This window comes from Melopsittacus undulatus, chromosome 6 (genome assembly GCF_012275295.1).
Source record: "Melopsittacus undulatus isolate bMelUnd1 chromosome 6, bMelUnd1.mat.Z, whole genome shotgun sequence".
In the NCBI taxonomy this organism is placed as follows: domain Eukaryota; kingdom Metazoa; phylum Chordata; class Aves; order Psittaciformes; family Psittaculidae; genus Melopsittacus; species Melopsittacus undulatus.
In genome coordinates this window covers 15,735,586-15,759,621 of record NC_047532.1, presented here as the reverse complement: position 1 = coordinate 15,759,621, position 24,036 = coordinate 15,735,586, and the positions used below count along the sequence as shown (strand labels likewise).

Below are 24,036 nucleotides of genomic sequence, written 5' to 3'. Positions count from 1 at the left end.
GCTTTGCTCTGTATTGAATGAAATATTTAATACCAAGCAAAAGGATTTCATTTTTAACTCCACGACTTTTTGGTTCAGCCAAAACAAAACCTTCTCCCCACCCCAGCTGTGGGGCACTCAGTTTGTACTTGAATATGGAGCCAAAGGTATTAAAAAAGAACCCAAACCAAAACAAAAACCACTAAACAACAAAATACGCATCACACATGGCCCATGTACTTTTAATTTAAATATAGAAAATGTTACATTTCTCATCAGTCATGAGCCTTTTTTCATGTATTGTTTTGAATTTTGATGTGCTAAAAAAACACTTGACTAACAGAGATGTTTGATGCCCTCTCAAGCTAACAACTCCTTTTCTTCTTACATTCATGTTTCTTCTGTCTTCTCTTTCTTCACTCTTCTAACTCCTGGTTAGATTGGCACAATTTGGTTTTCACTCTCTTGTTTACAAGGCAGTAGATTTTAACAAAAAGGAGCCAGTGTCCTGCTAATGACAGACTCTTAAGGCATCTCTTCACTTCTAGCCTCCTCAATCTTTTTAATTCCACAACTTATTATTTCTTTTCATAGACACTCCATTCATCTGTTCCATTTCAAGAACTATGTATATTCCTGAAGCACCTCTTACATCCCTAATTTTCTTCCCTTTCTTACTTTTCCTATGCCTTTTTTAAGCTTACATGTTTTGAGTCATTACTTCTTTTCCCACTATATTCTACTTCTAGATTGTTTAATTATCACTAATAAAATCAACAGAATATATTGATTATATAATAGAATATTTAAAGCTATTCTTGTAGCTCTTCTCATAGCTTTAAATACTTCACTCTCCCCTTCTGCTTATACTGGAGTCTCAAAAGAAAATAAACACAATTCCCTTAGTTGTCCTTACACTTTTTCATCACAATTCTCTCATTCAACACCATCTGTAAGCATTTATTGTAAAGCATATACTTTACAATTTACAAATCCCCAAAACCATATCCAACTGATTGAATGTATTGAGAACTTTACAACTCAAACAGAATGCACAAGGCTATTCCCTGCCTTCCCATAAACACTTCAATTTTCAAAACAGCCCATGTTAAGTCACAATAAACTACTAGGACAAAAGATGGTTTTAGTTACACCATTCCGTCAGTATACATTTGGGGTTTTCCGTTTGAATGCACAGAGGATAGGCCCTCCCTTTTACTCACTGGTGGCTCATTCATGCTTACACCATGACTTGTTGCAACATAAAGACTCCATATACTTTGGCCAACATTCATTTTAAACATTTAGTTTCAAGTGTTTGGAAAACATAGTGTTTGTTTACCATAGGTTACAAGATCACACATCATTTTAATTGCTATGCCTTCAAAGAAGCACAATACTCACTCTAACAAACTCAGTATAAAACCTCACTCTATGCCTCTGTGAGACTTTATTTCAAATTATTAAAACACAACGAACACCCTAAACAATATGCTAGGAACACAACGTAGCGGACAGTTGAAACGGTATCCAGAAACAGTTTTGGAATTATTTTTTCCCTTTTTTTTTTTTAATTTTGTGATAATTTGGACTGGGCCAAAGATCACTCATTTGGAAAAGACAAAGAAGGAGGAAGTCCTTCTATTACAGTTTAAAGGAACATCACTTGCTTTTTAATTAAGTTTGTTCTATTTTACACTTTCAGACCTCAAGAAAAGGCATTAATAGTTCCTGTATTTATTCTGATAACCCCATGCAGAGTTGCTCGTTTTACTGGTTTCCTCCTATTTGTCTGCACATTGAACCTTGCTACAAAAAAGATAAGGTTTTCTTAGGATGACTTTGTTGGGGTTTTGTTTGTGTTTGACTGTGTCTGGATAACTCCAAAACTAATTAAGGTCAGGCCTTAATCTCTTATTCAATTCTGCGTAACAACTAACAATAGAAGAGTGACTATGTTGTTTTATAACTAAAAATAGAATATGAAAGATTTAAGTTGGTTTACCTTCCATTTCTTCTACAAGCATTTAAGTCCTCAAAAGTCCTGTGTGTATACGTAAGTTGTCTTCTGTAATTGCTATCCTTAATAATACTACTTACAAAATTATGCACACAATTGATCAAAAAGAAAACTAAACCCAATAAGAAACACTGATTCACAGGAAAAGAAACAAATCAAAAAGGCTTGAAGACACAGTATAGCAGAGTATAACATGATAGAACTCAGTATTGTGTTAACTTGGCAATGAGGCTTTAACAAATAACCTGCTAGCCCCAGACATAAAAGACACCCCCAAATCTGAAATAAAGATAACAGCTGTCTCAGTAAGGTGACACATCACTGTTACATGAAGTTGATCTATGAAGTCATTTTCTTTGAATACTTACCACCAAATCCCAGTTATTTTGTTCAAGCAACGTTATAGCTTCATCAATATTTTCAATACCAGTACATGCCTACAAAGAAACAACAGTAAATAGAATTAAAAGCATTGATCAAAACCAAGGGTATTAATACTTATAATTTAATTAATTTCAGCAGAACAACAGGAAAGATATAGGTCTTTTTTTTCCTGTTAAGAGAGGGTAATCCAGAAATCAGATTTCAAGATGTAAACATCAAACATTGGGATATCATTCCCAGTTCCACCAGAGGATTCTTGTGTAACCTTGAGCAAGCCACCTAGGGAAGCAAGATAAAGTAGTTATTTGTAAAACTAGGGCAACAGTGCTGTCCCATAAAGGTGTGTTGAGAATTCTATGTTCAAATGTATGAAAGACTCACACCAACTTAAAAAGGACCGTGTAAATACTTCGTATTTAAAATTATATTTGAGATGGCTGAAATATTTTGTCTAAAGCCAGAAATATGTATTACAAACCCTGCTGCTTTCATTACCATCATCTTATACCCCTGCTCACTCTGGATGTTACACTGTGCGGTTAAGAAGGTGGCAAGTACAAATTTTTGCTTAACAAAATGTCAACTTACTACCACATGTACAAATGAGCACCCCTTGTGAAATTATTTCAAATTAAGACTATATAATGAAACATTTACAACGTTTTCCTTTCAGACAAAACACTTGCGTGTTGTTCTAGCCCTGCACTCTCTCCTTTTGCTTCGGTCAATTCATTAGTACAGTAGCATTTTTAAAGTAGTGACAACATCGCACAACATGGTATTGTAAATTGAGCTTAATTCCAACTACAAGGGAACACTACTCAGCAAAAACCTTGATACAGCATCCTGCTTTCTTTTTTGATATCAATACCTTTTCAACTATCCAACTTCATCAGGCAGACTATTGCTATTTGTTCCATATATGCTCTGACATATATTTGCTACCATTCATATTAAATGATAGCAGATATATTTCACCAGAGAGGAAAAATGGAAACAGTTGACTTTCTTTCTGGAATTTATCTTTTATCCTGATCAAAGATATGCTCTGTATTCAAACACACAAAAGCACACAAAACTTTTACAAGATCTAAAGATCATGTTCCTTCTGCTCTACTACACAGTTATATAAAGTTTATATAAAACAACATTGAAAAAATCCAACCTTTGATAGTGGCAAGAAACAAATCAGTTTTCCTAACTCCAAGAATATATAAGCCTGTTTTTCCTTTACACAAATAGGAGAAAAAGGGCCCTAGGCATAAAAACAGATACTTTTTTCTCCCAAGAATAAAAAGGCACCAGATACTATTTTCCATGCTCGGACTCATCTGCCCATTTACAAAAATTAAGAAATAAAAAGTAGAACAGAAGTCACAAGGAAATTCAAGGCCAGCTCTCTCTTCCCAAATTCAGTGTGGAAGAATTCCACACATATAAAGATATAATAATGCAGATACACTGTTTTGCATGCAGTATACTGCATTACATGCAGTATATCTACATAAAATGGACGAGTATGGAGGGCCACAAACATCATCAACAAGATGACATTTTGGGGATGTCTTCTTTTTGCCTGCAGAGGGGAGGCAGCAATTTCTATTGATCCACAATGTTCTCACCAGACTGATTCTCTCTGGAACAAGAGAAAACTTTCACTGCTCACAGCATGTTGTGAAATTAATATTAAATTCATTTTATTAAATTCATTTTATTAAATTATTAAATTCGATTAATGCTGAATTTCATCCCCTTTGCACCAGGAGATGTGGAGACAGTGTTCTGACAGGAGAATGGATATTTGGTACATGAGCTCTGAATAACTCCGAGGGATACAGCAAGGCCGTGGGAGGCCCGAGGAAGCCTAAGCAAGCAAGATAAGAAGAAGCTGGAATTCACTGACTTATGAGAACTGTGGACTGTTGGCAAGCATTCGAGGTCAAGTTCTCACACCTGTGCTTAACCAATTATATGTTAGTCACTAAGGGTCTTCAAGACAAGTATCCAATCATGATATGCCAAATTGCTGTAGGTGTGTGTAAGCAACAGTATATAAGGAGTTAATGCTTTGCAATAAATGGCTTTTTGTCTGATCATATTGATCTCTGACTGAGTCCTTTCCGTGGCAAATGGCGCCTGAACAGGGACCCTCTATAAGTTCACATTGAAACGGAAGAGGGTGTGAATCGCTGGGGCGTGAAGAAATCGGCTGGAATCAATCTGGCTGGACCAAGATCGGGAGGCAGAAGCCTCGGAGGAGGAAATCCTCGGATTGGAGCCTTGTGAGCCCGGAAGACACTGCGCAGTGCAAATAAGGTGAGCAGCCGGATGGCTGGAAGGGAGCTTAAGGATGGGAAAAAAGTTAAGAAGAAGTAATACTTAAGCTCTTCCAACATATCCTCTCTGTGAGAGGGACAGACTATGATGAAGCTATGCTAAAGAGATTGTTGCTCTGTAGTAAGGAGAAGGAGTTAATTGTGGGAGTTGGCGAAGCTTTTAAATCTCAAGACTTGGGAAAAAATTGCTAAGGAAGAAGCCTCTGATTTATGGATGTTTTCAGTCCTTCTTAAGGTGAAGGGAGCAACCTTTAAAGAGAAGACTTAAAGTTAATGTTGAAATGGTCGAAGACATGTTGCCCAGAGATTGATGAGTCTACTGGACTTGAGATCTCTTTGTGGAATGAGGCAGGAGTTAAACTGTGGAATGCAGCCACGAAAGGTAATGATGCTGTGAAAAGTTTGTTAATCATTTGGAGAACTGTTTTAGAGATGTTAAAGTCAAAAAATGAGATAATGGAGACCAGTGTGCAACCACCACCCCCCCCCCCCCCCCCGCCCCGGAACCTCCGCCGGTTGCTGCCACGGCTGTGAAGACTGAAGATGAGGATGAAGATGATCCTTTTGATTCAGGTCCTATTGACCCCAAGAAGGAGCCTGTGCGCGTTCATCAGTTTGCTGTTGCTGCTCCTGAGATTCTGACGCCTGATAATGCCAATGCTGACCTGGATGGTGCTTTTGACCTGGAGCCTATTCATCCGGAAAAGAAGCCTGATTTATATCTCCCAGATCCTCCTGATAAATGGGCAGCTGTAAAGGGAGAAGCGAGACGGGTGGGGGATGCAGATGTATTGCACAGTTCCCCATGGTGTGTGTGCTTCCCACCTGAGATGGGAAGGTCTCTTTTATGCTTTTATCAGGGGTGTCGGGCAGAATGTGTCAGACCATGGAGTTGGGACCCCATATACAACTCCTTTGATACAGTCTCTCTGTGATACTCATGTACTAGAAGTTGGTAAATATAAGTATGTCCATGTTTCTATCAACACTTGGAAACCTTTATAGATATGGCTGGCAACTTCTTCCAACATAGGCTGGCCACCTCTGTCGGAATGAGTGTGCATTTTGCTCAGTATAAAAGCCCAAGCCTCATGCAGTGTGAGGGAGGCAGAGCCTCTGCAGGGACGCCCGCTAAGGTTGAGCCTGCCACCTCACACTGCGATGATGCTTCTCGGAGCTGGTTTCCTGATAGTCTTCACAAGGTCCTTGTGCCACGTTCTGCATGTGGGACTGTGCAGTGGGAGCAATGATTGTCTGGATTTTGTGTTTCAAATGTTGTAGTTGTGTGGAGTGTGCTTGTGGGATCCCCTATGTGTGTGTGTGTGATGAGGGCAGACGGTGTTCTGCATATATTTTTTGTTGTCAGGTTCATGTAAAAGTTTTAACAGGTAGCAGTTCAACATTTTGAGCAAGAAAGGGTTAATGCAAAAGTGCAGCAGGTATTTATGGTTGCTGCTGCTGAGAAGGCTGCTGCTGATAGGCCGGTGGTTTTAGCTGTGCAAAGCAGGGTGAGCGACTTAAAAAAAAAAGGAAATGGGTAATGATAACTCACTCTAGGTGTTATTAGTGACTGTAGTTTTGTTGTGTATTGTTTCAAGCTTGTTTTCTAGCCAGTGTACTATCAACAGCATGTAAGGGATTTGATTCAGTGACACTGTCAGCGTGGGTCCCTGAATAGGTTAGTCGAATCACCCTCCGATACAGTGGGCTGTCCAGTATGCAGACAGGCTGGTCGGACACAAGGGTCTCATCCTTCTTGGGACACTGACAGGCTGATCAAATATAAAGGATTCAAGGAAATCCCCCTTACAATGTTACAATGTGGTCTGAGCCATAGGGGTTAGGAAGTATTGCTTTTGATTCTGCTTGTGTGACAGAAAAAAAAAAAGAGGGAGTGTAATGATGGAGCAAACCCCTTTGACTGTTAAAAATGTGCAGTCTATTTCTGCAGCTGCTTCACATCCCCTTTGCATCAGAATGCTTCTGCTTTAAGGAGTCACTTTAACCTGTCTATTTCTCAAGAACTGATAACCCAGAGGAAGGGGTATATTTCTGTCCTCCTACCTAGAGGTCCACGGCAGCTGTTTGCAAAGTTTGTCAAGCCTTGCCATGAGCTGGACAGATGAGTGGAAGAACTTGATGCACCATCTACAGAAGCTGACCGTGAAAACCCCAAGCAGAATGAGACAGAGAGAAACGAATGATTGTAAAACATCACTTGGGGCAACTGAAAAGTAACAGCTTGAATATGTGTGCTTGTAAAGTAGCTATTATTAGAGGTTGTGATTTTGTGTATAAAACCACCTGTATTTACTAGCCAGTTGCTAAGAAACTATACCTTGTATTGTATGGATTTGTCACTTGTAAAAGAGATGTTAGAACATGCAAATTTGCAGCAGCTGCTAGAAAATGCTAAGGCAAAAGCTAGAAAGATTCTAATATGATGGTACTGTTACAAAGCAGGTAATGGAACAAATTAAGAGGGTGGGAGAACTCCACTGGTAGGAAGTTTCTTTGGTTAGTCACCCACTGCCATCAGCATCTTCAACATGCTGATGCACTCTGTAATAGTTACTCTGCTAATGTCAATCTGTGTGCGCTTTGCTGTAGTAGTGACTTGCTACTGGATGAAGCAGGTGAAACTCTGCATTGACAACAAGGTGCAAGGACTGAGATTGACCAAATGCCTGCTACTACAGTCAAGGGCAAGACTGGGTTGGACTCTGTGTCTGCCACCAAGAAGAACCTTTAGCTCCGCTGCTGGCTGCAACCCAGCAGGCGTAGAGCAGTGGAGACACATGCCATGCCAGACCTTGATGTGAGGGATGGCCTCCGTTGTTATCAGAGAGCCATCCAGGAGAAAAAGGGCAGGCCGAGCTGTGTACAGCTATCAACAGGACCATACTGGCTGCCAGCGAAATGTACAAAGCCGCAGAACTCAACCACATAAAGAAACAGCAATGGTAGAAATCTTTGTAAAATCTTTGTGATATCTGTTTTATTATGTGTGACCATGGGTAATGGACAAGTATACTGAGCACATCTGTTAAATCCCCATTATTCCAACCTGTTATATGGTTGTAGGATTCACTGGTATGCCACATGTTATAAAGGTTCAAGTGACTTCAAATCAGACCAGTCTTACTGAAATAATGCTACCTAGAGTAGTGGGTAGTTATGTTACACAAGCCCAGCAGTGGTAGAGCAGACATACCAAATTGTAAAAAACTTTTAGTAAAACTAAAAAGGGGGAGATGTGGAGACAGCGTTCTCACAGGAGAATGGATATTTGGTACATGAGCTCTGAATAACTCCGAGGGATACAGCAAGGCCGTGGGAGGCCCGAGGAAGCCTAAGCAAGCAAGATAAGAAGAAGCTGGAATTCACTGACTTATGAGAACTGTGGACTGTTGGCAAGCATTCGAGGTCAAGTTCTCACACCTGTGCTTAACCAATTATATGTTAGTCACTAAGGGTCCTCAAGACAAGTATCCAATCATGATATGCCAAATTGCTGTAGGTGTGTGTAAGCAATAGTATATAAGGAGTTAATGCTTTGCAATAAATGGCTTTTTGTCTGATCATATTGATCTCTGACTGAGTCCTTTCCACGGCAGGGAGTGCTAAAAAAAAGCATAATAATAAAAAAAATAAATACAGTTTTGCTTTCAGAAGCAACATTTTGCCTTCTTTTCCATTACTTCTTACAGTTACTTCTGAAACTAAACATGAGACAACACTTTAATACATTCCCTAGCAAGTGTGAAGGCTATATACACTTACACCAGGTACGCTTGAGGAGTGCAGGGCTTGAGCTTGTCACTTCTGAAATCCCAGGTGGGTTCACTACCATAAACCTGTCACAAACTGGTGACAGCTCTGCTTTGAAGTAGTTTCACTTTGACAATAAAGCTTTGCAGAAATGACAGCCTGAGGTTTTATTTACAGTTAAGTGAAATACACTGAAAAATCTGGTCATTGCAGAAATAAAGAGTTACTATTTCCTCATTTTTCAGCGTTGCAAACTCTGCATGATCTTCTTAAGAACCAACTTGTGCTCCAGCCCACAGTAAGAACCTGACCAACAGTGTGTTGCTTCCAGCTCTGGGTTGTGAAGATGAAATTGAGGGTACCTAGAATTCAAGCTTTGAATACTGGATTTAGTGGATCCCTGTTCAGATCACCCCTGCAGCTCAGGTGACTTACACCTGTCCATATGCCACACTCTTAGCCCATACCAAATGCAAATCAATTCAGCTCACTTTGGCATACTTTTATTTTGAGATAAACTAAACAAAATTAGCTTACCCTTCTGCCAAAGCACACAGTCCAGTTTACTCTGCTGTGCTGAGGTATCAACCAACTAATTCACTTGTATGTTCGCATCCTTCCTAAAACATCTTGTTGATGATTTACTATCTAAAATAGAACCCAGCTCTCATTCTGGAGAAGGCTGTGTGAATATCTCGTAGCAGCCTTCCAGTATCTGAATGGGGCCTGCAGGGATGCTTGACAGGGACTATTCATAAGGGACTGTAGTGATAGGACAAAGGGTAACGGGTTAAAACTTAAAAAGCGGAGGTTTAGATTGAATATAAGAAAGAAATTCTTTACTGTTAGGGTGGTGAGGTACTAGAATGGGTTGCCCAGGGAGGTTGTGAATGCTCCATCCCTGACAGTGTTCAAAGCCAGGTTGGATGAAGCCTTGCATGGCTTGCTTTAGTGTGAGGTGTCCCTGTCCATGGCAGAGGGGTTGGAACTGGATGATCTTAAGGTCCTTTCCAACCCTAACTATTCTGCGATTCTATGATTCTCTTTGCAATGCAGAATCACTCGGTAACAGGAATGGACAGGTGTAAACACTAACTAAAAATGAAAACAAGAAGAATTCTTAATACTCAAGAAAGACAGTTTTGTTGAAAAGCCTTGGACCAGTTTTACAAAGACTTTTAACACTTGATTTTGAGGAGTTCTAAAACAAAGATTTCACTTTCCAGATGGAGTGGGTTTACTAGTTGTCAATAAAACAGAAAACAAACATTTCTGAATGACAACAGTGAAGGAGTAAGTGCTATTTATTAACATAATCATGAAACAGACATTCCAAGATCTTTCTCAACATCCTGTTAACATCATAGTTCCAGCAAACTCAGATTCTTCAGAATAACATTTCAACATTCAGACACTACACACCACCATATACAAATCTCTGCCTCAAGTCATAACTCATCAGTAAGACAAAAAAAAACCCCAACTATATTTTAAGTTTGCTTCCTTTTTACTGAATCATGTCATGCAAGATCAATTCAAGAAAATTATCTTCTTTGCATGTCTTTGATTCTCCCCAAGTAATTAAGTACACAGAACAGGCAGTCCTTCGCTGGCAGGTATGACATGACATCAAGGACTCTGCAACAGCAGATTAGACCCAGAACAGCCTGGTATGCTTCTGCCTTTGTTTTCTTTAGGGAAACACACACAGGAAACCAGCAGGTTCTGTGAGCAACAGAATTTAAAAGTCTGCTTCCTCGTGGGTTTGTCTCTTACCCCTAATTGTAAAGGATGATTTAAGCTTTTCCTATGGCTAGAATATTTATTAAGAGCTTCTTTTGATGGAATTCTTTAGATGATACCTGGCTATATTTTCATGAAATTTAGCGTCATTTAATTGGACACCTGGGCACCATAAAGTTGTGTGCCTCACTTACCTAGGAAAGGCAGACAAAAAGTCACAGGGTTTACTTATTTACATTACTTTTGGGTTTTGCTCATTTTTATGCTTTCCATTCCACCCAAACAAGAAGCAAAAAGATAAAAAACAAAACCATGTTAGATATTTGCAGCAACAGAAGGAAAAAAAATGCCTTCAAAATACAGCAAAGTAGATGAGCTCCAAAGACACAAAAACACATCTTTGCTACTAAGCAAAGTGATGCTCGTTGAGAAGAAATTATCTTTGATTCACAGATTTTACTCAGCTTTATTTTCATGAGACCTACTTAATGAAAGGCGTTCAATATTTTGAAAGAAAATTCCTACCAGAATACTACAAACTCTTGATTCAATCAACAACCAACACATCCTCTAAGTCATCAAACTGAAAGAAACGAGCCACCACAGTAAAGGTAAAACCTTCAAGGCTCACTGATTTGTAAACCTTAACACATCAAAAAGAAAGCAAAACATTTTTCTGAAAGGGAAGATAAAGGGGAAGATGAGATAGAATAGGTTCCTTCTCCAACTCCTCCTCTCCACATTTCCTCTAAATCTAGGATAGCATTTTCACACTTCACTGCAGCTCCAGAGAGTGCACAGTCCCTTCTGTTTTTTTCAGACCACACAAAAGGAAAATGACTATGAAGATGAGAAAACTACTGTTTTGCACTGAATGCATAAAATCAGATCCCAAAGATAAAAGCTATCGAACGGTAAAACTTTCTTAGCATCCTGTTCTTCCAGGCCAGGTGTTTCCAAAAGGCAGATTTATATTTGCATATAATAAAACTTCAGTGCATTTCTCCAAATGTTTTTTCAGGCAGCTTTACAGATTAACCATCACCTTAGTGAGGGAGAGCTTACCCTTGGAGGAAGATTCACAGCTAACCATGAGGGGTCCTATTTAACTGGCACAGTAACCTTAATTACTGTTCCATAAAGCAAGCAAAGTAGCCACGCAATTCAGTAGAAGTCAGAGGAAAGACAGACTTCAAGGCATTCAAGACAAACCTAGGAGGCACTTCCAGACAGTCGTAATGCAGGATGACAGACTTGCTCTTCTAAATCCCTTGCAGGGTGGTCTGACCCCAGCAGGCAGCCGTAACAGCTGGATCTGGGTTTTGAGACCCTCGATGACCCCCGACTTCAACAGCACAGGCTTCAGCCTACCTCCACATCTCAGGAAACCAGCTGTCCTCCCCATCTGGCCCCAGCTGCTGCTGAAAACGTTCCTCCAGCACCTGCTGCAGTGATCCAGGCAGTTGTTGCACAGCAAAGCTGGAAGGACAACTGCTGCTCCCAACACAGAGAGCTGGGCTGTTACTGCTGTAAAAGCTGGGACAGCAACAAACAGCTGTTGCTGACTCAAATACAGAGTCAGGCTACTGTTGCCCCGACAGACAGTGGGTGGCAGTTGTTGCACAGAAGCTGGGTGCAAATGGTATTTGGCAGCAAGGCAGAATTTCTCTCACCTGTGGCACCATTCCCCTTCTGGCCAAGACAAAATGCAGCAGCCAAAAGCCTCCAGATGACCACATTCAGCCTAGCTGCCCGTAGCTGGATATGAAGAAGTTAGAAGTCTGCCTCTTGACATTTTTGTTGAACAAAACTGTATTTCCTTTGACTACCCACAGTAGCTATGTTTTCCTCAGAAAGAGACCATCTCTAAGCTAACCCAAAGTAGGCTTTAGCCTAGAACGTTTCACACAACAGGTTCAGGCCCATTAAAATCTGGCACACAGATGGCTGTGGATTACCACATGCATCAGTCTCTCCTGTAAAAGTCAGCTGGATAAAAAAAACATTTCACTTTGTGCCTAACCTCCACAGGCATTCTGCAATTAACATCCTCTGCTGCAGCCTCCTGCAGTAATATAGACTAGATGCAAACACAGGTACCATGCTCAGTTCATACAACCAACAGGATAAAATTGGAGCCATAGCTCCAAGTACCCAAAACAGCAGCAAACTCAGACAACTGATCTTCAGGGCAGAGTCACATCACTTGTCAACCACAGACTTTTTCCCTCTCTTGCTAATATCTCATCCATCTGTCTCAGAACAAGACTAAGCTACTATGATTCAGCCTGATGCCTATTACTCAGCCATTGAAACAGCAGATACAGACTCTCCTGTGTTGGATGAAAAAGGAGAAAAAAACTTTCTGGCATCAGCATTTTGTTGCAACTGTAGCTCAGTCCATCTTTTTAATACTTACACAATGCCCAAAGAAACAAGAAGATTAAGGCAACAAAAGATTTGACAGGTGAAATCACCTAGAAAGAAAAGCTTTCAGCTCTTGGGATCTCCTACAAAGCCCCAGGAAGCCAGCATTAATACACCTCCACCCACTGCAACTGCACATGCAGCACCCTAGGAAATGCTTACTTTTAAAAGCACTCAATAATTTTTTATCACTAGATACAGCAGTGCAACTACAACTATTTCTAGTCCATAAAGATGAGGTTTTAAAGATAAACCAAAAACACTGGCAAAGAAGAAATATTGTTAAAATCAACTGACTATCCCTTTAGTAACTTACTCTTCAAAAGACAAGACAGACGAGGAGCATCGAAAACACTTTTCAAGTCCTGGCCACTAACCTGCTTGAAAGGATGGCTGAATTATTCTATGATTCTGTAATTCTCCAGGTCAGCAGCTTAAAACCAAAAAGAAAAACACACAGAGCTGCTCTTAATAGCATATGAGACATAACAAAAGATATTACTTATGTCCTTGAATTACATCCAGACAGATGAGATAGCAGATGTGCTCCAGCGACCTCCCCTCCTAGGCAGCCATCCACTGGACTTGCTTCACTTTGTCAATGGAGGGACTGATACCAGACACAGTACTCCTGGTAGTAGCAGTCTCACCAGCATGAGAAAAATGGATTCCCTCAGTCTCCCAGCACACTAGTGCAACCCACTATGTGGCTACTACTTCTACTAGAAGAATCTTTAATTTGCTTTCTAAGCATTCCTAATAAAAATCAGGTTTCTGCATGTAGGATTTTAAATAACCCAACCCTGAGTTTCCTGTTTCTAGAGTGAAACATAGTACCTTGCTTTCCTCTCCCGTGCTTATAAGAACAGCTTGGAAATCAAAGATAATCATTAAAAGTCTATAAAGCAGCCAAAGGCAGCTCCAAATTGTATCTGCTAGAAGTCTACTCAAACCCAGAAAGCTCTAGGAGACTAATTCATAGAATCACAGAATAGTTAGGGTTGGAAAGGACCTTAAGATCATCTAGTTCTAACCCCGCCACCATGGGCAGGGACACCTCACACAATTATGTATTAGTAAGTGAGAAAATGTTCTTGAAAATTCCCACATATCATGTTGCAATGGTAAATACTTCAAGGCAACTGAATCAAAACATAACACTTTTTTCCCCAAAAGCAGGTAAAGTTAAACAAATATGCTCAGCCAAGCAAGGCTTTAGAACTATATTATCAGATTTAGGATCCACATATAACTCCCCTCTGGGCTACCAAGACATTCAGCACATTTGGACACTCACAACTGAGACTGCTGGTACCTCAGCTCTCACGTTCCCACAGTCCTGCCTGACTCAGGTGCACCTCCACAGGCTGCAACACCAGCTACATACATGCCCTTCTGTGGCATCCCCTCTCATTCTCACCATGCAACAACCCTACTGATATGATGAGACTGTTCTTATTATGAGTCATCCGTGGTTATTAAATTAACTTTTACTTCTCTCTGTTTCAGACAAACACTTCAAACCAACATCCAGGCATATAAACTGAGAGGTCACCTACTGCAAGCATCCAAAGGAAGAGATAAGAATGCTCCTCTGTTTTTACATAATTCAAGAGACCATCTGGTAAAAATCAAGCAGATTCACCAGCTGTTGGCTTAACAAAAACAAGCTAATACACTTAACCAGTATCAGAAATCAAGAAAAGGTTTAGGCAAATATGCCAGGTTCAAACTTTGCCCAATGCATTTGAACTCCCACCCCCTACTATTTACAAGTTTCATCGTTCTACTATTTAAGCACCACCTTAGGCAAAACACTGAAGTAAGGAAGCATTAGTCCTTTCCTACATGAGGAATGGGGGAATAAAAGAAGAAACAGCATTTCTGAAGGTCACAGAAGACATTTCTACCTATTAGTTACCAAACAGACAAGCATGACCCTTGCCCACGGTCTGAGATGACTGCAAGCCTTCTGCACAAAGCAAGCAGGCTACAAAGTCTAAACTGGTAGCATGAAGCTCTAACCACTTCTTAGCAGAACTAGCTAACTTGGCACCACACTAACCACTTTCAAATGGTTTCCAGCAGACTTTGAACACTCTCAAGACTCTGGAGCAAATTCTGTTTCCAGAATACCACGAAGGCACATCCCTAGGAAGCCCATGAGCTGAGCCAAGACATGAACCCTAGCCTCCCAAGCCCCATGTGAACACCAGCGTTTAAGCCACATGCACTACACACAAAGAGCAGTGCTCAAACTGAATTAAAACCCAAAACAAACCAAAAGTCACTACCCATTAATCAGTACCCTGGACTACTAAACTGTCTTTCCTGAGGACTGAAGACAGCCTTTACCCAGCAACTACAAAAAGCTTTAGTTAGAATTGTCCCAAAGTTTCTGTGTTTGTGTAACACTTTAATTAAAAGTATCTCAGTGAAGGTGAAAAACCCAAGACATCCTGAATCACAGTTATTTAGCTCTCACAGTACATTATACACTATCACATAAGAAAAACTGATGAAAACCAAAAAAGAACTGCACAAGTCAGACAAATGCTTTTGCTTACTGGATATCGGCAGTCATCTCCTTTCTCCTCTTTGCCTCAAAAGCAGAACCTTAAAAACGACTAAAGAATAAATAAAGGCCACTTTCCAGATATGCACACAAGGAAGAGTATTTATCCATACAAAAAACATTTTACTCCACATTCCACAAACCCTCAGGTTTTTTTGGTAAAGAACAAGACCACAGAGAATGGACATGCTCTTAAAAACCTGAGAATGGTATCCAAAATAGGGAAAGAGAAGAACACTCCATCCCAGCAGAGCACAGGTCATACCATAATGCAGGCCAACAAAACTAGACTGGAAAAAAAACTCATTTCTCTAAAGACATTAAAATTATACAAGCTTCTAAAAGCACAAGGACAAGAAAGTCTGCCAGAGAGTCAGTGGGACCAAAGCAAGAAGATACTGAAGAAGTATTTAGAGAAGGTCAGGGCATATTGGAAAAGCTAAATGAAATTTGTGCACTTGTATACACTTAGGGACCCATCCTATAACAAAGCTGCTCTTTACAGAGAGCTCTCATCCTAAAGTGCCAGTAGAGACATACAGAAAAAAACACCAGGACCAGATGACTGCCCTCAAATCTTAAGGAACTTAAATATGAATTTTTCACAGCAGACTGCTCTTGACATCAACCTCACACTCCTATATTGCTGACACTAGCTGTTTGGTGAAATTTATTGGGGTGCAAGTCAGAAAGGGTTAAGATTTCTACAGACAAATTTACATACAACCCCATCTTATAACAACCCCATCATCAAGCTCTTCAAGTGCTGACTTGTAGAAACTAGGATGAGGCAAACCCATTCAAATTCTGTTTCTTTTGGTTCTTTCCTAAGGACTAACGACTGCTGCAGAGGAGACATTAGGCCAGCTGGCTCCTTGATCTGAGCTGATACGGCACCTTTGATATTTGCTCACACAAACAACCTGACCTTTAAAAATAAGAATAACAGAAGTGACTCAGTTTTAGAGTTCTTGTCTTTACAAATTGTTTCCTGCTACACGTAAAATGTGAAACCTGTATCAAATAACTCAAGGGCTAACGTACTCTGTTCTAGTTTCAAAACCTTTCCAAGAACTTGAGCTTTAATGAATTATCTTTTGAAAGTATAACTACTCCTGCACAACAAAGACCTGCACAACCAGTTAGACACACAAGACCAGTAGATGACTTCTTTGATAGACCAAACAACATGTAATGCATACATTAGGGCTTTGGTTTCCCTTTGAGCAGTTTGGTTTTACAGTTGCACATTACCTACTCAACTCCAAAAAACTGGCTTAATTAGTAGGCATGAATCCAGCCAGAAAGCATGTCATTTCCTTTCATCCAAATTATGAGGGACAAGTAAAATGTTAGGCACTTCCCCAGGCTTTTTATTCTACTTCTTACAGCAGTCAAAAGAAAGGACTCACCTCATGGTTGCCCCATATATGCACACTGACTTAACCACTGACTAGAAAAACATGAAATCCTACCAAAGACATGCCATGTATTTCTTTTAATAAGCTATTAACTCTTGCTTCAGACGCAGAAACACATGAAAACTAGGCTTGCAATGGTAACTGAACCATAACAACTGCCCAAAGAGAGAAGGGTATTCTACCCTTTCAGACTTCCCAACACCAGTGCAATAATCCCAAGATGGGAGATTCTCAGGACCCTGTAAAACATGTATCAAATCTCTCAAATCCTCATCGTCTCCTCTCTCACACCTCCTTCCACACAAAAACATTAACTTGGTGTGTTTACTGCAAATTATCTTTGCTTACCAAGAATTACCCAAATTTAATTTTTAATGTGCTGAATAACTTTCACAGTAACTTCCAATGAAAGCATGCTCCTAGCCTCTGGGAGTATATACAATTAATAACTTCAATGTTATAATTAGCATCAGTTGTCATGGCATTTGAAAAAGGATCCTACACCTACCACCTCTCAATCTGTTTCAGTGACCTACTAACCCAAATACCTATATGAATGGACCCATGGAAAATATTACATGATTACTATGATGTGAAGAGTCTTTCCAAGGTAATTGAACTAAAGGAACAGTATAAACCACTTTCTAAAGATGAACTGGTGCTCCAGTGGTAAATTATTTAGGTTCTTGCAGCAGGGCTGAAATGCACACAAATCATATTATCCTCTTTCTTCTCTGTAAACATCAGATTGTATTTCTAATTAGCTATCTCTTCTTCTATATGAGAAATTAGCTGGCTTTTCCATGAAAAGCTATCAGTGGAAATGCCCCGGTTATAATGTTTCTGAACAGCGATAACCTATTTCAGTTTCTTTCTGTAGTGATAGGCCAAGGAGTAACGGGTTAAAACTTAAACAGGGGAAGTTTAGATTGGATATAAGGAGGAAGTTCTTTACTGTGAGGGTGACGAGGCACTGGAACGGGTTGCCCAAGGAAGTTGTGAATGCTCCATCCCCATCAGTGTTCAAGGCCAGGCTGGACAGAGCCTTGGGTGACATTGTCTAGTACAACTGTGCCTGCCCATGGGAGGGGGTTTGGCACTAGATGAACTCAACATCCTTTCCAACCCCAACTATTCTATGATTCTATGTGTGACTCTGGAATACACTTGAGCTTCAGTTTACAGACCAGAAAGTTGGCTAGTAAATCAAACTAGCTTTGCTCTGATGAACAAGAGCTTTGGGATTACAGCTGACTCTAAAAGCATCTTAAGAAATTAAAATGTTAATTCTTCAGAAACACACACCAAACAAATAGAAGCAATGGTCTTGGAAGCAGACAACAGCAATCAAACTAACCAAACTAAAACACACTAAGCACACAGTATACTTTTATCGTGTCTCTTGATCCTAAGGCCATTTACAGCAAACAAAACCAATTGCGTTGCAAACCAACTAACAGTTCCAATGCTGTTATTGACTGTGCAATACACAAAACTATAATGTGATTAAAAGCAAGAAGGATTAAAAGGAATCCTAATCAAAATGTAAATTAAGAGGTCTCATAGGTATGAACTTCAACATCTTACAGTGTCTTAAAGTCCTCTTTTTTACACTGAAAACCAGCTGTTTATTTAAAAATTTAGCTAAGAATATGGTAACCTATATCCATGAAAATACGTGAAACAGTGCTGAGCATCCTAGCAACTAACTACTAGAAACCTAGCAGAGTCCACTTCTACCTAAAGAATACACAGTATGAGGGCACGAAGAAACAAATGTGTCTATCACAAACCCTGATGTCTAATCTATGGAGCACTGGATCCTTCCAACTACTATGGTGAGAGCTGCAGAGCTCAGTTTAGCTGTGTGCCCTAGGGGCACCCACTGCATTATTATCCTACAGAGAGGGCACACAGGAAACAGTTTGGTATGAGCAAGACTGAGGTTTAAACTTGGACAGATCTTAACACATATAAAACTAGATTTTTAGACATCTAGGAGACTCTTTGGTGAAAATGCAGGCCTTCAAGAATGCTAAACGTAAGTTGGAAGACATTTCCAAAAATTAAACTTCAATTGGAAGTCTCTTCAGCACCTATCTTTTGTTGAGGATCTTGTCCCAAGTGAATTGTCACCCACTTCACAGAAAGTCTGCAAAGAAATCAAAACCAGTCCTTTGTGCTCCAATGCTTTCATGACAAAACACCACCTTTTCTTTCAGAAACCAGTGCTAAGGACATCAACTTGCTATTTGTTCAAAACTCCTTCATGGACAGTTTACCCTTACAGAAAATGGTTTAAAGACTCCTTCCAGTCCCCAGCATAAGACATAGTACAGGGCAAGAATGAAGCAAGGGTACTGACTCAAAGCTATTGCTGTCTCTTTTTCAACCATCACATTTACATGCTGACAGTACCTTAAGTGACAAAAAACCTAACCCAGCACACATAGAAGAACGTAAGGATCCCTTAGCAGTCCCTTCAAAAAATAACACACATGTAAATTCTGTATATAGATGCTTAGAGAGTGAATATATGCACAGTTGCATAACAGAGATAAACTTGAACAGGGCTGAAGCAGACAGATGTTTCTCATAACCAAAACCAAAAAGTCTTTAAAAACATATCAGTTATTTAACAGCACTGTATTAACTTCCAAGTGTAACAGACTCTTCAATTTTTTTAATTTTAGCTGTTCCAGAAGGAAAAAGAGTAGTCTGAATTATGATTAAACCTTTAAAACAAAAAGGAAAGAAATACTAAGCTGATGTATCAATGCCATGGTTGATTTTATAACTAAAAACACGATTATGTGGCATGCTTTCTCACCTTTCTGTAACTGACGGCAATGAGGTTCTTCATTCCCAACTCCCCCTTGCTCCTCCCACAAACCTCTGGTTTCATGAAACAGACTGACACAAAGGGGAAGTTTTAAGAAAGATATTTTCACATATACGTGTGTGAACCATACCAAAGCAGTCTGGTACCCAGTATAAGGGGTAAAAAAAAACTGCAAAAAGAAAAAATACTCATGTAACTTTTTTTTCCACAATGAACACAGATGAAAGACAGAAGGAACAAAACTCATGTATCTGTTGTTTCAATAAAAGCAAGGATTTTCCAGTTCTGCCATTCTACTCCAAAGTCTTTCCACCCAGACCTGAGCTACTGGGTGGGAAGACTTAGCTCAGAAGACTGAGCTACTTATTTATTTTGTCAGTGGAAAATGTGAATTCTGTGAAAAACCTCCTTCTGAAGCTCCACATGCCAGATATTCTTGTAATAAGTGGGCACCCAGGAGCTGGAAATTCCCACAGTACTCCAGCTCTTGGGCCCTACATTTAGAACTGTTGGAAGGACAACCATATAGCATGAATAAGTGGTCCTGTAGGTGGGTATAACTTATAGTGACAAAAAGATATTCTTGATAATTTTAGTCCCTATCCTAGGTGAAGCTGTTTTACAAAAGTAAAGCTGCTTGCATACAAAAATGTCAGCATCTGGCATTTCTGCCAATGTGCAAAGATCGTTCTTCATTTCTTAACAGCCAAACTATGCCAGTTTAACTCAGTTCAGTACAATTACAATTAATAATTTAAAAAGGAAAAAAATAAGAAAAACGTCTATTTTCTTTATAATGAAAAATGGACCCCAAACTGCATAGATCATTAATATTTTTGTATCTTGCATGTACCTGGGTATCCCACTGGAGACGGAAGAACATTTTACAGCTAAACACAACAAACAAAAGGAGAACAGCGATGTTGACAAAAACTGGTAGGAATTTTATGCCCTTATTTTCCCCAGCATGTAGCAGCATCACCCTTTTACCAGCTCACATGCAGTTACCTTTCAAAGAATTTCTGCTGCAAACAGAAGCAGAAATTGTTGGGCGTTTTTTCCTATATGCCAATGACACTTTGTGGAGAAATTCTGAATTGCATTTAGTGAAACAGCTAAAACTTGCCTGTGCTCTCAACTCCGCTTTGGCTACTTCCACTGAAAACAATCAGACTAGTCATGTACAAAGTTAAGCTTCTGCATAATCTTTCCTAAGTGAGAGCCTAAGAAGGAAAAGTTAGACAGGTTGCTTACACAGCCCACATGTATGAATACCTACTTTGTACTCCCTGGGTAGCATACAGTAACCTCATTAAAAAAGGAAATGGAAAGAAAATAATTACAAACCACACAGAACAGGCTTAAATTGTTTTGAGACATCAAAAAAAAACATTAGGGTAGATCACTTACTGTGTTTTGCTGTATAGTTTAAATCTTTAATAAAATTATGCAGTGTTTGTATGCATACATATGTATATATACAAAATATTTTGGAAAGCATTTCCTTTTAGTACCTCAGAAAAGCAACCTGTTACAACAATGACAGCTAAAAGGGAAAACCAAACACGGTACAAGATCCTGCTCTAGTTGAAATCAATGGCTTTGAAAGGTACCAAATAAGCCCATGAGAGCTTCATAAAAGCATCAGATATCAGTATAATCATGACTTCACTGAAGGCACAAGTTTTATAATGGGGAAAAATCCTTTCAAGTTTTAAAAGTTCAGACATTGATCTATCCTTCTTAAACGTAACGGGGGAAAGGTAAGAGTGAAACAGAAGTTTCCCTCCCAACTCAATTCAGCAACGATGAGATGAACAAAACTGCAAAGAATAGCTTTTAGGTTTCCAGTGTGCACAGCATTCTTCAACAAGATACCTCATACATATATAGAAGATAGCAGCAGAACTCTGAGAAAAAAACATTTATTAATTAAAAGGTACAGAAAATACAGAAGGGAAAACCATGCAGGATTATTTTCCACATAATGTTTTATTTTCCATTTTAAATTCTTAGTGAATGAGTTGCAAATTCCATGAAGTACTTAAAATACCCCAAATCCTTTACCACTCTGCAAGATACAAGGCCCAGTAATGCCTGACATTGTCCTTTGCTAATCTGAAGCTTTAGCAGCATAACAATTAACAGGCCAGTGTTTCAGAATCAGGCAGAAGCTTGATAGGATTTTTAAAAAGGAAAAAAAAGGGAGTGAAACAAAAAAATAAAATAAAAATAGGAAAGCTGTCTGCTGAAATACAAGAAGAAAAGGTTTGGGTTCTTTTTAAGTAAGTACTGTTATAGGATAAAATACTTCCTGGGTCTAGGTTCAAATACATTATGTCATCCTTGATCTACAACTGGTTTCTATGACTCCACCACCCTTCTGCAAGCTTGCAATAATACTTACTTGTCTTCATGGTAGCAACACTGCAGTTGCTCTTATGCCTTTATTAACTGGTTTCAAAACTCAAGCATAAAAATACTGCAAAACAGCATTGACACTAAAAAACTTGGGAAGTGGATACAGGTTGAAATCTCTATTAAAACAAAAATAATCTTACATTCACCAGCCACTAACTTGGGATTCCTGAATTTAAAGCCATTTCAGGGAATTCCATAAAAGTGGGATTCCATAAAAGATTGTCTTCACTAGTATGAGCACAGAATCGGGGTCCCTGGTTTCCTCTTACACAATGTACTGTTACTGGAAGAGCTCCCTTATGAAACCCCAGCCTTAGAATTGAGATGTCACTCCTTGCACACACAAAAGCACCTTCAAGCACAACAAAATAAAAAGATCCTTATAGAAATGTTAAACATTTTAATAAGTATGGGTGTAAGGCACTCAGGTACAAAAAGGGAAAAGACTGCCCTGTTACCAGCTGGGAACTCCGTGTGTTACGTCAGTGAGATAACAGATACCTTTTGTAAAGGGGAATTACATAATGTACATGACAGTCACCCTACCTGTAATTCCAAAGAAACATTCCTGTTAAACACACACGCACAGAGTGAACAAAGGGATTATTTTAAGCTAGCAGCTGAGAAACAGTCTTTTAAGAAGTTGGGCACACAGACAGCAGTTTTACAACTGAATCAAAGAATATCCAACAGCTTATCCATGTAAGAATAACCACTGGAAATGGAAAAAGCTTCCAAAAAAAACACAAGAAAAATCTCCCAACAAACAACAACAACAAAAAAAACATGGATTAAAAAGTAAATACTTAAAAGATATATTCAAAGATAATCTGATACCCTTCCACTCTGTTTTGAGCTCTTCCCAGTACTCCAAATGGAGGAACCGTCCACTTTTTTGTTCTTAGAAAAACCATGTAAGAGCAAGCAGTATTAGGAAGCAATACACTGAACAGATTAACCAGACTTCTGAACACATCACTTTTATTCAGAGAAAAACTTTATTCTGGGAATGAGATTTAAAAGTTCGAAGTTAAATTATAACTCTTTTTCAGGGAGGAAGGAACATGAACAGCTTTTAAGGGCATATTCCTCCTTCCTCCTTTCTACACAAACATGTTGTTGTTTGGAATGGGGCGGGAAGAGTTTTACCGTCATTACAACAGTCATAGGCTGAGGCAACCGCGAAGTTAGTGTTGATGTTATAATGGAAACACCTCTGCCCAGCTCTAATCTGTAGTACCAGTAAGTGATTCATTACAAACACTGTGACAAATCATGAGGAGTGATGAGTTTAGTATCCTCCCTGGCATTTGCCTCTTCCAAGTGAGCTGGCTCACAGCTGTCCCAGGGCCTGGGGTGGTTGCAGAGGGTTGGAACAAGCAAAAATGGATGAAAAAAAAAAAAAGAAAGCTTTTTTGTTTTCATTAGAAACCGAAACTCTTTAAGTTAAAAGAAGACATTTTGATCACGCACCTTGAGAGAAGGCACACGTTCCCCATTTCTGACAAAACAAAACAAAAAAGAAAGAAAGAGAGAAAGAGCAAGGGGCTCTGGAGGGTGGGCTTCACCCCCACCACCCTGGACCTTCCCACAAAGAACCGGCAGCACAGCAACCAGGAGAAAGAGAAAAGCAGCGAGAGGCCACGGTTGTGTGGCGGCGGCTTGAAATTTACCTGGAAATCAGCCAATATCATTTCTCGGTCCATGTTGGACGCCATTGCAGCCAACTGCGTCCCCGGCTCTGCTCTGACCCGCGCACCTGGAGCTGCTGCCGGCGAGGACGGGGCAGGGTGGGAGCTACGAGCTCATCGAGGCGCTCGGTTCCTCCCGGGCTCCCGCGGCGCTCTAGGGGCTGCCCCAACTCAGCAGCGTGCGGAGAAGAAGAAGGGAAGAAGGGAGGAGAGAGGCGAGCGGGGCGCCGGGAGCGGGCCGGGACCGGGAGCAGGCAGCGCTGCCTCAGCCGCTGGCCCGGGCGGCAGCAGGAGGAGGAGGAGGCAGCGCCGCTCCCTCCCTGCCTCCACAGCGCCTGTCGCACATTTTGCCTGTCATTGAGGTCGCAAAGAGGCGCTTTGCGGCCGGCACGTGACCACCCTCCTGTCAAGCGCTCGCGAAGCCGG

At 40.0% G+C, this 24,036-nt stretch overlaps 1 protein-coding gene across 1 annotated transcript in view; it reads right to left on the bottom strand.

Annotated features, from left to right (window-relative positions):
* FAF1 (Fas associated factor 1) overlaps positions 1 to 24,036 on the bottom strand; it is a 174,106-nt gene extending 150,070 nt beyond the window's left edge. The window contains exons 1-2 of the mRNA XM_005151116.3: positions 23,593 to 24,036; positions 2,368 to 2,436 (exon numbers count right to left, since the gene is read on the bottom strand). Coding sequence (XP_005151173.2) covers positions 2,368 to 2,436; positions 23,593 to 23,637 — 114 coding nt within the window. The 5' untranslated portion in view covers positions 23,638 to 24,036. The remainder of the gene's footprint in view (positions 1 to 2,367; positions 2,437 to 23,592) is intronic.